Here is a 13,053-nt window from a genome sequence, read left to right as displayed (position 1 = left end):
GAGCTATGATGATCTGTACCATTTAAATTAAAACGCATGCGCATTAGCGTACAATTGGGACTTAGATATCGCTTACACAACCGTGTCTTTTCTTCATTCTGCCTGCATCTCCTCGCCGGTGTGTGGGAACCTACACGTTTTACATTTTTTTGATTTAACAGTCAAACAGCGTTTTAGAAATGAGTGGGGACCATTCCCACAATGAGGACCAGGTAATGTTAAAAGTATTTTATAAATGTCATCACCGGTGGTTACCGGGTACCGTCTCCGGCTACTCTATTTGGTTTGACGGGTACTCGGCTAGCAGTGACTGCTAGCGCACGTTAAGTGGCTATGTTTGTAAGCTAACTCATTTTATTGTTTACTGCGTCTTGACAGTCTCGTGACGTTTCTAATTTGAATATGTCAAATGTATTATTTACAGTTTACATCCGGAATTATATATTTATGTATAACGTTAGCTGTAACCAGTGTTAGCCGCAGCGGCTTCGGCCGCTAAGCCATTACCATTCAGCATAGGAAGCTAACCGAGCTAGCTAGTAGCGAAAAAACTCGCTCTGCCATCCAGTAAGTTCAAAGTTAGTTAGCTAGCTAGTTAGCTTATCTACTGCGAATTTTAACATTCATCCTTCCTTTTTTTGCAGATTGACTGTGGCTCCCGGGTCAATGGTAAGTTTATCACATTAAACTAACAAAGGTAAAGGAGGATTCTTCTCTAAAGTCTGTCCTGTCTTAACTGATCACATCTAACATTACGTTAGTTCTCTGTAGAGGACAGAAATGGCGTCCAGAGACTAAGTCCTCTGTCTCACTCACAAGCGTCTATTGTTCAAAAGGGAGGCCTTGTAAAAGCTTTTCCGTACATTATTTTAACGATTTGAATCAATATTACCACGCAGCTGGAGGTGTTTTATTAGTTTATCGTTTTAGTATCTTTTGTTGGCGAGCTTTTAACAGCATATTTCTCCCCTGAAAGTGAGGGTTTGGGGGTTGAGGACTTAGTCTCTGCGCCATTTTCTTTTTCGGTGTAGCGGCCTGACTGTTGCAAGCTGAACCCAGGCTGTGAAGTGCAGATGGCTGTGTGGAGGAAAATGGAAAGTCATAGTGCTTCATTAAGATAACCAAGTGGAGGCCAGCGACTGTAGTTATTATTATTTTTTATTTCTTTTTAAATGCGCGATATTAAAAGCGCTTATTTTTGTCGCTACTGGGACTTTACTTTCCCACATTATGGTAAAGAGTGGATCATTTTTAGGTCCACTCACGTTTCAAAATCAAGTTAGAAGCTCTTCATTACCCATCACAGTGCAACTTTGAGTATTGAATATTACATGGACTTAACGTCTCAAAGTTTAAAGTGAGCTTAGGACTTTTTTTTTTTTTTAAATGCTACAATCACGTGTGTGAAATCAGAATATTAACCATAATTTACTGGTAACTGGGGGGAAAAAACACTTTTTAAAAAAATGTTGTAAGTTAATTAGTTTTTGTTCAATTGTGGCTGGTAAAAGGATTCCCACAATTTTGTTGTACATGTACAATGACAATAAAGTGCTATATTTCTATTACATTCTATGCACTGTTTTAAGTTCATAAGCTATAAAATTATTAAGGTTGATTTCTTTACAAGTGGCATTTATACTGCTGTGTTTAGGGATGGGGGGGATATAGTCCAAACATAATATCGTGATATGTCACTGTGTTTTGACAGTATGACAAAGTACAGAAAAAAATTGTTATTCATTTGGCAGCATAAACATAACAAATTGCCTTGAAATATTGTATAAGCTTAAAATATTAAACAGTTAACTTTTAGTACAATAACTTTAATTATTAACTTTCAGTTTTAAAGACTAAAAGTAAATTCTCCCTCTGTTCTTTGAGTGGAAAAGGTCTGTTTAAAGCAAATGGTATAACAAAATAAAATCTACAGTGCAGTTTACAAAAAATAAAATCTTTAAATGTTTGGGAGTGCAGTCTTGGAAAAATGTCCTTTTCGGAGTGTGTATCACAAGTCTAGCTTCTTCATAAGCTGCATGAAGTCTTCCCTTTTCCAGCGTTTGGATTGGCATCATGTCTTTCGCCAAACAAATGGTGACATCGTTCCTGCGTTTGCTTTTCTTTCTTGTCATATGGAGTACAACTGGCGAGACTCGGCGATTCCATGATGAACTAGCTCACTTTGTTTTAGTTTTGTAGCATTAGCTGCAGAGCTTTCCTCCTTGGCTTTCAAACACTCCTGGTACAGACTCGGGTGCTGATGCTTGAGATGGTGAAATAAGTTAGATATTTCCCGTATTTCTATATTACTGACTTCTTGCGCTCCTTGCATGCTATCGTGTTCTGTATCTGTTCATTTGTATCCAAAATATTCCACACCAATGAAGTAGCTGCTCTTTTTGGGAACTAAACCTTCAGCAGTAATGCTGCATTCACCTTCACAACTTTAATAAGTTTGTGCTTCTTGACCCACTTAAGTGTAATCGGGTGACATGGTTATGCCATGAAATTGACACTTTTTTTTTTTTTTTTTTCTTCTTCTCTGAGGCAACCTGCCCCCTCCCCCCCAATTCAGCTGTATTATTGTGAGTGATATGACATGGCCCACCCCTAGCTATGACACAACTCCACTTCTGATTACTCTGCACCAGGGCAACATTTGTCTGTGGTACTTGCAGACCCTTAGCTAACACGGTCTTTACTTTCAGGCTTGGCTAAATTGGCACAACTTTGTAGTTTATTAGTAACAGTGCTTTTAATTTCACTAAGCAGTCTGGCATAAATCGGAGTAGAATAAAACTCATCTTTGGATTAATGGCTGAACAAAGACATCCGAATTAAAAGGAACTAAATGAGCAAGATCTGAATCTGTTCTGAGACGGGCTTGGTCGCTGATTAAACTTCTCATGATTGGTACATGTGTGCCATTTTTGTCTTGTACTCTAGGAAATGTAGACATTCACATTGGTTAGATGGGCTAGAAGCTCTCAGATCTCCTTTTGCCTTAGACCTAAGGACAGTTTCTGTAAAAGAACCAGATTTAATTTGGCATTTGTTAATGACAATGTTGGGGTGTTAGCTCTTTAATTTTGAGAACTCTCTCTTTTAGGATTACGTTCCAGTCTTGGCTTGCACATTAAAGAAACTCAAAAGGCTATTTGGTTCTCTTGCATGTTTTAACATGCTAGTTGCTTCATATTGTCCAAAGCATGCGGCTTATAGTGGCAGTAGGAGGTGCTGTGCTGCTGTGTAATACATTATCTATTTGCAGCCTGCATGACATTCATTTGGGACAGACCTTTTTGTACTGAGTAATTTGTTTCTACTAAGAGAATAGACACAGGTGGACTGTTAAAGTTGTCATTTAAGACTAGTTTTCTGGACATTATCAATCTTGGCTGCTTGAGAGGACTCTGTTTTTGCTACTTATGCATTAAAACACACTTTCACATGTTTGCATATTAGTCCTCAGTGTGAGCAGACGGTTGTTTTTAATTCAGTGCGTCATTGTATCATTGTCTTGTTTATTTTGAAATTTAATACAGTTTTTATTTTCAGACTCTCACAAGCATAAAGACAAATATAAAGAGAAGGAACACAAACATAAGGACCACAAGAAGGATAAGGAGCGGGAGAAATCAAAATATGGAAACAGGTATAGTGTGTGTTTGTGCTTCGCTAGACATGCTTGATTGCTTTAAATAGTGGAAACTGAATGAGGTTAAATTAAGTTGTGAATTTCTAACACTATAGTGATCACAAGGATTCCTCTGATAAAAAGCACCGAGATAAGGAGAAGGAAAAGATGAAGCACAAAGATGGCAGCACAGACAAGTATAAGGAAAAGCACAAGGAGAAGAGGAAAGAAGAGAAGGTGACTTGCCAAGGAACTTACATGATTGTAACATTTACAAATTAATTTTAGTGGTGCTACATTAGGCAATTATGTTGTCTAAATCATACACTGGTATTATGGATTAAAATAGTTGTTTTTTTTTTTGTTTTTTTTTTAAAGATGTGATAAATGGGAGGGGGAGAGCTGTGTGATATGACCAGAATTTCATTTCCTGTTAGTCATTTCTTATCCCACTAACAAAATCACAATCACTATATGGAAAGAGTGCTGTTGCTCTTTAATATTTAAATTCAAAAACTAAAAACATATTGGACTTGTGTGGCGACATCCATAATGATAAATGCTAGATGACCCCCACACAGTCCCAAGGTTTCCCCAGAGCTTTCCTGATGTTTCCAGCTATCCTTACTGCTGGATGCTGAGTGTCCAGTCTCTGAAGTGCACCATTGAGCTCGTGCAGGGATACGTTGTTCAAGTCGTCCATACATCTGCTGTTGCAGCGTAGTATGCTACGTTGTGGATTTCCTCCACTACTTTGGCTCGACACTCGTAATATAAATGAGGCAGTTCAACTTAGGTGAAGTGTTTTCAGCGGGGCGTCGTGTACCTTAAATAGAGTGCTTTAAAGTCACAAAACCCTATAGATATGTTGTAATGGATGCTGTTATCTTCATGAGTCTTTCTATGGCATCCAATGCGAAAGCCTGTTCTAACATTAGACTTTGCTCTAGCTTGAGCACTTAAACTCCTTTTGCTTCTCATTCGTAAACTCTTTCCATATTCTTTCACGGGATTCTTGCATAGGTTTGTAAGAAGAGGTTTGTGTCTGTGGCAGGGACTGGTTTGCAGTATAACTGACATAACGTCATTATGGTATATTTCATATTGCACAGTCTTAATGGGGTTGTCTACTTAAAATAATAATGTATTGTATTGTCAAACTGCTCTTGATATCAGTGTTTATCTACTTAGATTTGGTGCTCTCAGATTAGTTTTGAACCCTGTAGAGAGGTTTTATAATGGAAGTATGAGTTTATAATTTTGCGTGTATGTGGGCATAGTTGTCATTTGCACTTCAGGCTCTTCTGTCTTACTGCCATTGTGTAAACATTTCAGATGAAGTCCTTTGATGAGAAAATAAAAAAGGAAAAGGAGAATGGCTTTGCCAGGTATGTCAGCACTATACTTTGCTCTTAAGTGCTGTCAGGATGCAGCATTCATATGAAGCTATCTAACTTCTGTTTTTAATGCGTTTTCTTTGGCAGCCCACTGTATATGAAGTCTGAGCCTGAGGATGATTTTTACCACTCTCCAAAACACGAGAGGTCTCTAAAAAGAGAACGAGATGATGATGATAACGAGTAAGTTCTCTGTTCATAGACTGTAGTCTGTTTCACTAGGTTAGAGCATCTGTAGTCATCCATGCAAGTAAAGTTGTATCGCTGAGGCCTGATAACAAAGAGTGTTTTTGTTTCAGCGCTGAATTCAAACCTAAAAAAATAAAAACTGAAAATGACAAGAAGGCCAAGAAAAGGAAACAAGACGAGGTAAGTAAGAGACTTTAGTAGAGGGCAGAATTGTTTTGCTGCCATATCTTTTGTGTTAAATGTTAATCCCTACGTTGTCAGAAAGAACTAAATACTTTCACTTCCTTTTCCCAGGACATTAAGTCCAAAAAAACAAAACACAAAAAAGAAGTAACCGATGGAAAAAAGAAAGCAAAGAAAGAGCCTGAGGAGAAGTGGAAATGGTGAGTTAATTGGGTTAGCCAGCTGTACCAATCATACATGCTTATCAGTGTGGTGACAGGACAGCTGGATGTATTGTTGCTGGTTTTTTGTTTTTGTTATTTTCACTGTCATTATGTAAAAATGATTTATTTGCTTGATTCTAGGTGGGAAGAGGAGAGATACACAGATGGTGTCAAATGGAAGTTCCTTGAACACAAAGGGCCAGTGTTTGCACCAGCGTATGAACCTCTTCCTAGCCATGTCAAATTTTACTATGATGGTAAGGCTTTGCACAGTTCATCTTGTACGCTAGTGAAGGACTCTGAGGTGATTATAAATGTCTGACTTTTACATTTCAGGTAAACATATGAAGCTCAGCCCAGAAGCGGAGGAGGTAGCGACCTTCTTTGCCAAAATGCTGGATCATGAATATACCACCAAGGATATCTTCCGTAAAAATTTCTTTAAAGATTGGAGGAAGGTAAGCCTAAAATCTCTGCTCCTGTCAATAAAATAAAAATATATATATATCAAAAAATCTGTTCTTTGATTTACTTTAGTTTTTTTCAAAATTTTCTGGACACAGGAAATGACTTCAGAAGAAAGGGCTAAGCTCACAGACCTGAAAAAGTGTGACTTCGGTGAAATGAGCAACTACTTCAAGGCACAATCTGAAGCAAGGAAAGCCATGTCTAAGGAGGAAAAACAAGTAAGCTGCTGCCTACGTGTAGTGGGGCACACAGCATATTAACCTTAAACCCTTACATTCATTGATTCCTGTAGAGGGCTCTAGAGTTTTCTGCCATGCTGGATGTCATGTACCTAATAACAAAAGTGTGTTTCAGTTCTCCTTGGCTTTAATTCTGTATTTCCCCACTGATATCACACATCTTGTGAAACTTGATCAGTTGGTCAGAAAGAAATTCATAATGTTAGGCTGCTGTGATTTGATTAAAATTGGCACTTAAATGGTTCCAGTGAACAGTGAGTACCTAAAGGACCTCTGCAAAATGAAGCTTTTTTATTTATTTTTTAATTTTTTTAATTTTTATGCCTTTTGTAGAAAATAAAGGAAGAGAATGAACGCATCTTGCAGCACTATGGCTTTTGCCTCATGGACAACCACAAGGAACGTATTGCTAACTTCCGCATTGAGCCCCCAGGCCTGTTTCGTGGTCGTGGAGACCATCCTAAAATGGGGATGCTCAAACGCCGAATCAGGCCCCAAGACATTATCATCAACTGCAGCAAGTGTGTAAAGTAGTTTTATTTTCTCCTCGTGCTGATTACCAGCTTTTAATGCAGAATGTGATAACTAAATATTCACTGTTCCATAATAGGGATTCCAAGGTTCCTGAGCCTCCTCCCGGCACCAAATGGAAAGAAGTTCGTCATGACAATAAGGTGACTTGGCTGGTGTCGTGGACAGAAAACATTCAAGGCTCCATCAAGTACATTATGCTGAACCCGAGCTCTCGAATCAAGGTAGGCACCATAGCTGGCACATGCACAACGACTTTTTTTGTCTCCAGTCAAAGTTGAAATGATGCTGTATGGTCCAGTGGTCTCCTTAAAACTTTCCTGACTCTTTTGTGTTGCTTGCTCCACTGGAATGTAAAAATTGAGACCTTTCAAGAGCAGATTTTATTATTTTATTTATTTTTTTTAAAAAGTGACACAACATACTCCTGTCCTGTGGAAAAACCTAATTTAATTGGCTGTCACATAAATCAAATTGGGCATGCTTGTTTATGTAGACCTTTGCCTAATTTGTTACTCCTGTCTCATCTTTTTGCCTGCAGGGAGAGAAGGATTGGCAGAAGTATGAAACGGCACGTCGACTGAAGAAATGTGTGGACCGCATCAGAGCCCAGTACCGCGAAGACTGGAAGTCCAAGGAGATGAGGATCAGACAGAGGGCTGTGGCTCTCTATTTCATTGATAAGGTGAGGTCCTGTTACTGCTATTTGCATTATCGAGTGGGTGCATTTTGAAGGTTTTATGGTGTAATGACTTCACATTGCATGTGAGGGTTGGTGCGTTCTTGAACACTACCTCATTTAAGGTACTGTCTTTGTCTGGTGTACACTAGCTGGCTCTGAGAGCGGGTAATGAGAAGGAAGAAGGAGAGACTGCAGACACTGTGGGCTGCTGCTCACTGAGAGTTGAACACATCAAACTCTATCCAGAGAACGAGGGTCAAGAGTACGTAGTTGAGTTTGATTTCCTGGGTAAAGACTCGATCCGCTACTACAACAGAGTCCCTGTGGAGAAGAGGGTGAGCACCATTCTTACTGAAATGCAGTACTTTTGTGTAAACTCTGCTTCTTTATTTATGTGTGATTTGCCTTTTCCAGGTATTTAAGAATCTACAGTTGTTTATGGAGAACAAAGAGCCTGATGATGACCTATTTGATCGGCTGAATGTAAGTAAAATATACCCAGTTAAAGAAAACAAATCCCCTTTAATTTATGACTTGAGAATTCACAACATAAATCCTTATTTGAAATGACTTTCATAGCACCGCCATCTGCCTTTTTAAAACTTGGTTTCTTAATTCCATGTCTTCCTCAGACATCAATCCTGAACAAGCACCTTCAGGAGCTGATGGATGGTCTGACAGCCAAAGTTTTCCGTACATACAACGCCTCTATCACCCTGCAGCAGCAGCTGAAGGAGCTCACGACTGGTGTGTTTCCACGTAAATTGTGTAGAAATAACAAGGGGAGACGGCAAACTGTGTTCTGGTTTTGTTGTTATTGGCAAGCTTTTTATGTAGGTTTGTCTGCTGTTGTATAGCTAACAGGGTGGTGATAACTTTATTTATTTATTTTGTTCATAATCTTAGCGGAGGAGAACATTCCGGCCAAAATCCTGTCCTATAACAGGGCCAACAGGGCAGTGGCCATTCTGTGTAACCATCAGAGGGCTCCACCGAAGACATTTGAGAAGTCTATGCAGAACTTGCAGTCAAAGGTAAAAACTTTTTTCATACTCCAGTGAACTGAAAATGGTCCTTTTTTTAATTATTATTTTATTTATTTTGTTTCCTTTTGCCAGTCCTGGTGTGGAGATTGCTCTGTTTAGTTTAGTTTTTATATTTGTTTTTTGACTTTTCACTCTAAACTCAACCAACAATGCTGCTAACATAAGAGGAGTTTCACACCACTTTACATAGAAATCAAAACTCTGAAGTCATTCAAATGCAGAGTATTGAGGAAATATGTTAACACGATTACAGAACCAAAAAGGTGGAACTGGGTAGTGAGGGCCTTGTGCACACATACTAAAGCAATTATGTAGTTTATCTCCTAAACAAAAAGGCAAGCATGTGGGCACATTTGGATTAGATGACTTACTAAATGGCTTTGCTGACAAGGTTGAAGCGTTTTTGTAAACAATAATTAAAGACCGCCTGACCAACATGCACTGCAGAACATTGTTCCATGAGTTTTGTCTCCTCTCTTTCCAACTTGAAGACAAAAAAATTAACTTTGTCCATCATTTAAATTGACTTTTAAAAATCCCTACAGCTGTGTTCTTTTATTTTTATGCATGACAGATTTACCCATGCTTGGAGATGTGTCCATCAAGCAGTGCTCTCCTGTTGTGCCATGCAGAGCACTCAAACTCCCTGACTCAGGCACTTTGGGTGTCATCCCTGCTAATTTAGGGGGGGGGGGGGACCTCTAAATGATATTGCAGTATTCACAGTACAACTTGGGGTTATAGTACAGTTTTTCATTAGGCATTTGCTTCCTTGGGATTTATAGCCACTAGCCAGCTGACGGAGCTACACCATGTGAATCATGTTTCTTCTGATTTTTGGCCACCCTGTAGGGGTACACTAAACTATAGTCTCAAGTTAAAAACAATCTGAGCATGGAAGTGTCTAGACAGTAAAATGTAATCTCCAAAATATAAAAAGGTCTAGTTGATCAAAAATAAAATTGATCAAACTCATCTGAAATGATTACTGTCATCCTTAGATTGACGCTAAAAGGGACCAGCTTGCTGATGCCAAGAGAGAACTGAAGAGCGCCAAGGCAGACGCCAAAGTACGAAAAGATGAAAAATCCAAAAAGTAAGTAGTCAGAGGTTTTAATAAAGTGTTTGTTTTTTTTTTCTTTCTTTCTCTCCCCTCTTGTTGTGAATCTTGTTTACATGCTTGTATTGCATTGTCTGCTTTCTCTGTAGGGCAGTGGAGAGCAAGAAGAAAGCGGTACAGAGGATAGAAGAGCAACTGATGAAGCTGGAAGTGCAGGCAACTGATCGAGAAGAGAATAAACAGATTGCACTCGGTACTTCCAAACTCAACTATCTGGATCCTCGCATTTCTGTGGCTTGGTAAGAGATTATTAAATTTTCTACCTTATGGTCACAAAGTAAAGGTACTAAATGAACAAATTAATTTTGGTGGTCAAAGGTCACTGACAAGGCACCAACTCCAATTTAAGAGGTGTCCTGTTACTTTTTGTAGTAACATGTAGTATGAAAAGCACTACTGCAATAAAACCTGTCCTTTATTTTATGACATTGTGGTGTAGGTGTAAGAAGTGGGGCATTCCCGTGGAAAAGATCTACAACAAAACCCAGCGTGAGAAGTTTGCCTGGGCCATTGACATGGCAGAAGACGACTATGAATTTTAGTTTGTGGTTTTAACTATGATACTTTTTTTTTTTTTTTTTTTCCAAAAAAAAAAAAATTTGGATACTTGTTTTTTAGCTTTACTGAATTTTGCTCCGTGGCCAGACCTGACAAGGAATTTCAGAACTTTTGAGCGAAAAACAAAAAGGGCGACAAGATGAAATGATGTGAGGCCATTATGAAGGGTTAGGGGGGAGTTGTGGATAGTCTAAACATCTGATCTGAGATCGGGCAACAAGACTGAACTTTACCCACGACTAGGATTCAAGGCTTATTACTTGTAATTTAAAGACCCTTTTACCTTCTGTGATTGTCCACACTCTGGGACAAAAACCTGACAATGCCTGAACTTTGAACTCTGTGGTCCTTTTAGCTACTGTATCAAGCAAAAACAATGCTTTGTATCATTTTATTTTCTTTGTTCACTCACTTTGTATTTTAGCCATCCCATGTATTATTAATGAATTCTATATTTTGATAGACAAAGTAAAAAAATTGAATGAATTCCTTAACTACACCCACGCGCCTTTTGAGGAAATGAAAATGTGTGTTTGCGTGTGTGCGTGCGCGTGCTTGTGTGTGTTAGGGCTCAACCGTAGAAGCTGTCTGTTTGGGTGAATATTTTAAACTGGACTATGTTGAATTGTTGAGCATGGAAGGGGATGTCTGGGCAGGCAAAGGGGAAAATACTGCAACCATGTCAATATTTACTTAAACAAGCAGAATGTGAATATTTTGTTTTACAGCTTCTATCAGGGACTTTTTTTTTTTTCTCATTGTAAATGTGAACCAATCAATTTTATCCTTTTGTTGCTAGCACCCTCGGACTCTCTCGCTGCATAGCCCTGTCTACATCTGATTTTTAACTTAATTTAAACAATTGTTCCAAAAAACCTCCCATATCTGTTACTTGAAGATGCTATGATAATGTATAAAGTCAGAAAATGGAGAGTGTGTGTGTGTGTGTGAGGGATATCAACTTTTGCCAAAAAGGAAAAAAAACTTCACCAAACTGTTACAATTTTAGGCAGGTTTTTAATTGTGTAATGATTGAGTATTGTAACATTTAATGTGAATTCAGTTCATTTTACTCCACTCTGTTCCACTCTTATAGAAAAGTTGATGTAAGTAGCTGTAAAGTCAACATTTTATTCCTGTTTTACCTTTTTTGTCATAGCCTTTTGATCATGTTTTAAGCTCATTGTAGATTGAAAAATGATTAAAACATTACAGGTAACTCATTGGCTTTGTGTGTTTTCTCGTTCTGTCTCTTACGCCACTGAAATGGCAACACCACCTGAGTTCAATTGCCCCATCAGGCCAGGGTCTTTCTGTGTGTTTGCATGTTCTCCCCGTGTTTGTGTGGGTTCTCTCTGGGTACTCCGGCTTCCTCCCACATTCCAAAGACATGCAGTTAGTGGAGATGGGTTAAGTGGTAACTAAATTGCCTGTGAGTGCGACTGGTTGCCTGTCTCTAAGTGTAGCCCTGCAACAGACTAGTGACCTGTCCGGGGTGTACCCTGCCTCTCGCCCTAAGACAGCTGGGATGGGCTCCAGCCTTCCCCTGCAACCCTGACAAGGATAAACTAAAGACAGTGGCTGGATGGATGCATATATTTTCCCCCTCCCTGATCAGAGGCGCCCCCCCCCCCCCCCCCAGCTTAACGGATGCCTGTTGGGTTTGGAGCTTTAGCCACCGTGGCTCTCTTGCCTGATTTACAGCATTCTTAAACACAACTTTATTTCCTGTAATGGGAGAGCAAGCATGAGCTCTAAATTTTATTCCTATATCCATGAACAGCCCTGAGAACTGAATCAACAGAGCTCTGAAATACTTTAAGCTGGAAAACAAGCTGGTGTTATTAAATTCATGTGGGCAAAAAAAGGGTTACAAAAATAAAAACTGGAAGGCTTCCCCCTGAATGTGATGTAGGAGGACTACACTACAGATATAGAGATGTTTGGGTGTTGCCTGCCGCCCCCTTATCTCTGGCACAAACTGTATTGTCAGCTGCTCGCCAGCAGGTGAGGCTGTGTGCATTTCTCCAGTCCTAGCACATTGCATGCTGCTTGAACATTCATCACACTGAATAATTTGACTAACACCACATGATTCATATTCACCCCTAACACAAGGTGCCGAACAAAAGAGGTGGGGGGGAAAAAAGGAGCCTGTTCTGCTTGGTGAGTATTCAGTTTATTCTGTAAAGATTCAGAAGTGTAGAAAGGATGATACAACAGTGCTTTATGATCAGACTATTTCATAAAAGTTTAAGTCATCATAACACCGTAAGTCCAGATTCCATTTATCTCAAACCAAAATAAATTTGTAACATTCGACACAAGTGCATACACTGCTGGTAGGAGATGAACCTCCAATTTCACTTTGGATGGTATAGCACCGTTCTTAGCTATTAGCAGCTTGACAAAGATGCAGCTTAGTAGGATTCATGTAGTGACTGTATGTTCATATAAACAAGAAAATTCAGAGGAGAGCAAAGATCTCCTCATTTGGCTCTCTAGCTAGCACAATATCTCACTCTGTCAGTGTCTAGGGATCAAATTGATAATTTTGCTTTAAACAACATTTTGCCAGTAACAATATTTGATACAATTACAGCTTAAAGTTAAACATCTCCAAGTGTACAGAAAGCAGCACAAGATTGTTTCACAGATATAGACCAACAGTGACCATCAATGCACTGGCATGTTTTATCTTTTTTTTTTTTTTTAATCTTTTTTCTTCTTCTCTTCTGGACAGCACAGTAGCTGGAAAGCAAGGTGATGGACAGACAGGTCATATAAACACATGGACAGA

At 39.1% G+C, this 13,053-nt stretch overlaps 1 protein-coding gene across 1 annotated transcript; it reads left to right on the top strand.

Moving 5' to 3' along the window:
- Positions 1–48: 48 nt before the first annotated feature.
- On the top strand, positions 49–11,472 carry top1a (DNA topoisomerase Ia). Its single transcript, XM_086291525.1, has 21 exons — positions 49–212; positions 645–669; positions 3,559–3,655; positions 3,754–3,874; positions 4,973–5,025; positions 5,122–5,217; positions 5,334–5,403; positions 5,518–5,606; positions 5,751–5,866; positions 5,946–6,067; positions 6,173–6,295; positions 6,650–6,837; positions 6,927–7,071; positions 7,389–7,532; positions 7,679–7,864; positions 7,944–8,012; positions 8,162–8,276; positions 8,436–8,563; positions 9,577–9,671; positions 9,785–9,934; positions 10,135–11,472. The coding sequence occupies exons 1-21, from the start codon at positions 180–182 to the stop codon at positions 10,235–10,237; spliced, it is 2,268 nt and encodes a 755-aa protein (XP_086147651.1). The 5' UTR covers positions 49–179; the 3' UTR covers positions 10,238–11,472.
- Positions 11,473–13,053: the final 1,581 nt, after the last annotated feature.

The sequence above is a fragment of the Aulonocara sp. 'chitande type north' Nkhata Bay genome, linkage group LG5 (genome assembly GCF_057382095.1).
Source record: "Aulonocara sp. 'chitande type north' Nkhata Bay isolate Kocher_YH1m ecotype deep benthic linkage group LG5, A_spYH_male_GT1.1, whole genome shotgun sequence".
Classification (NCBI taxonomy): domain Eukaryota; kingdom Metazoa; phylum Chordata; class Actinopteri; order Cichliformes; family Cichlidae; genus Aulonocara; species Aulonocara sp. 'chitande type north' Nkhata Bay.
This window is presented reverse-complemented; position numbering and strand designations above follow the sequence as displayed.